The 967-nt window shown below is 62.7% G+C and overlaps 1 protein-coding gene across 1 annotated transcript in view; it reads left to right on the top strand.

The window, feature by feature from the left end:
- Positions 1-210: 210 nt before the first annotated feature.
- The window catches only part of LOC103610950 (solute carrier organic anion transporter family member 4A1-like), a 5,221-nt gene continuing 4,464 nt past the window's right edge, over positions 211-967 (top strand). The window contains exon 1 of the mRNA XM_008595003.1: positions 211-948. Within this exon, the coding sequence (XP_008593225.1) occupies positions 334-948 (615 nt within the window). The 5' untranslated portion in view covers positions 211-333. The remainder of the gene's footprint in view (positions 949-967) is intronic.

The raw sequence follows: 967 nt of genomic DNA, 5'->3' as shown, positions 1-967 counted from the left end.
CCACGACCAGGCTGGGGCATGGGCCCACCTGGCGGCTGAGCCGTGACCTGAGACATGATGCCTGAGTGGGGGTCTCGCCAGATGCTGCCCTGGATTTGGGGAGGGGGCTGGTCAGGGAAGGTTGACACCACCAGACTCGAGACCAGGCAGAAAAATGTCCATGTCAAGATGTCAGCGTGTTCACCGATAGATGCAGGTTCGCTATCCAGAAATTCTTCCTGCAGAATAAACCGGGCCATCTGCACACCCCCTCAGTGAGTTCCGCTGCTGTCCCCACCTTTGTTCCCACTGCACTGCTGAAGCCACGAGGTCGTGACACCGCCAGGCACAGCGATGCCCCTGCACTCAACGGGGGACAAACCCTTCGTTTCAATGCCGCCACTCACCTTCCCCAGCCCAACATCAGCCGTTGAAAATGGGTTTGTTCACACCCTGCCCAGCAGAAAGGAGTTCCCAGGCTCGCCCCTGAGCCCTGGTTCCCTGAGATCTGCTGCCCACAGCCCCCTGGACTCCTGCAGCCAGACCCTGTGCCAGCCCCAGGCCGAGAAGTGCGACCCCCAGGCGGCCCACGAGGTGCACTACATCTCAGCAGGGCCGCAGGGCTCGGCATGCGGCTGGCGGGCCTTCACACCCAGGTGCCTGCAGGTCTTCAACACGCCCAAGGGCTTCCTGTTCTTCCTGTGTGCGGCCTCGTTCCTGCAGGGCATGACGGTGAACGGCTTCATCAACACTGTCATCACCTCCATTGAGCGCCGCTTCGACCTGCACAGCTACCAGAGTGGGCTCATCGCCAGCTCCTATGACATCGCCGCCTGCCTCTGTCTCACTTTTGTCAGCTACTTCGGGGGCAGCGGGCACAAACCCCGCTGGCTGGGCTGGGGCGTGCTGGTCATGGGTGCCGGCTCGCTGGTGTTTGCGCTGCCTCACTTCACCGCCGGCCGCTATGAGGTGGAGGCCGACCAGGGGG

Source organism: Galeopterus variegatus, unplaced genomic scaffold (genome assembly GCF_000696425.1).
Source record: "Galeopterus variegatus unplaced genomic scaffold, G_variegatus-3.0.2 Scaffold12123, whole genome shotgun sequence".
NCBI lineage: Eukaryota > Metazoa > Chordata > Mammalia > Dermoptera > Cynocephalidae > Galeopterus > Galeopterus variegatus.
The sequence above is the reverse complement of the archived record's forward strand: the minus strand, read 5'-3'. Positions and strand labels throughout refer to the sequence as shown.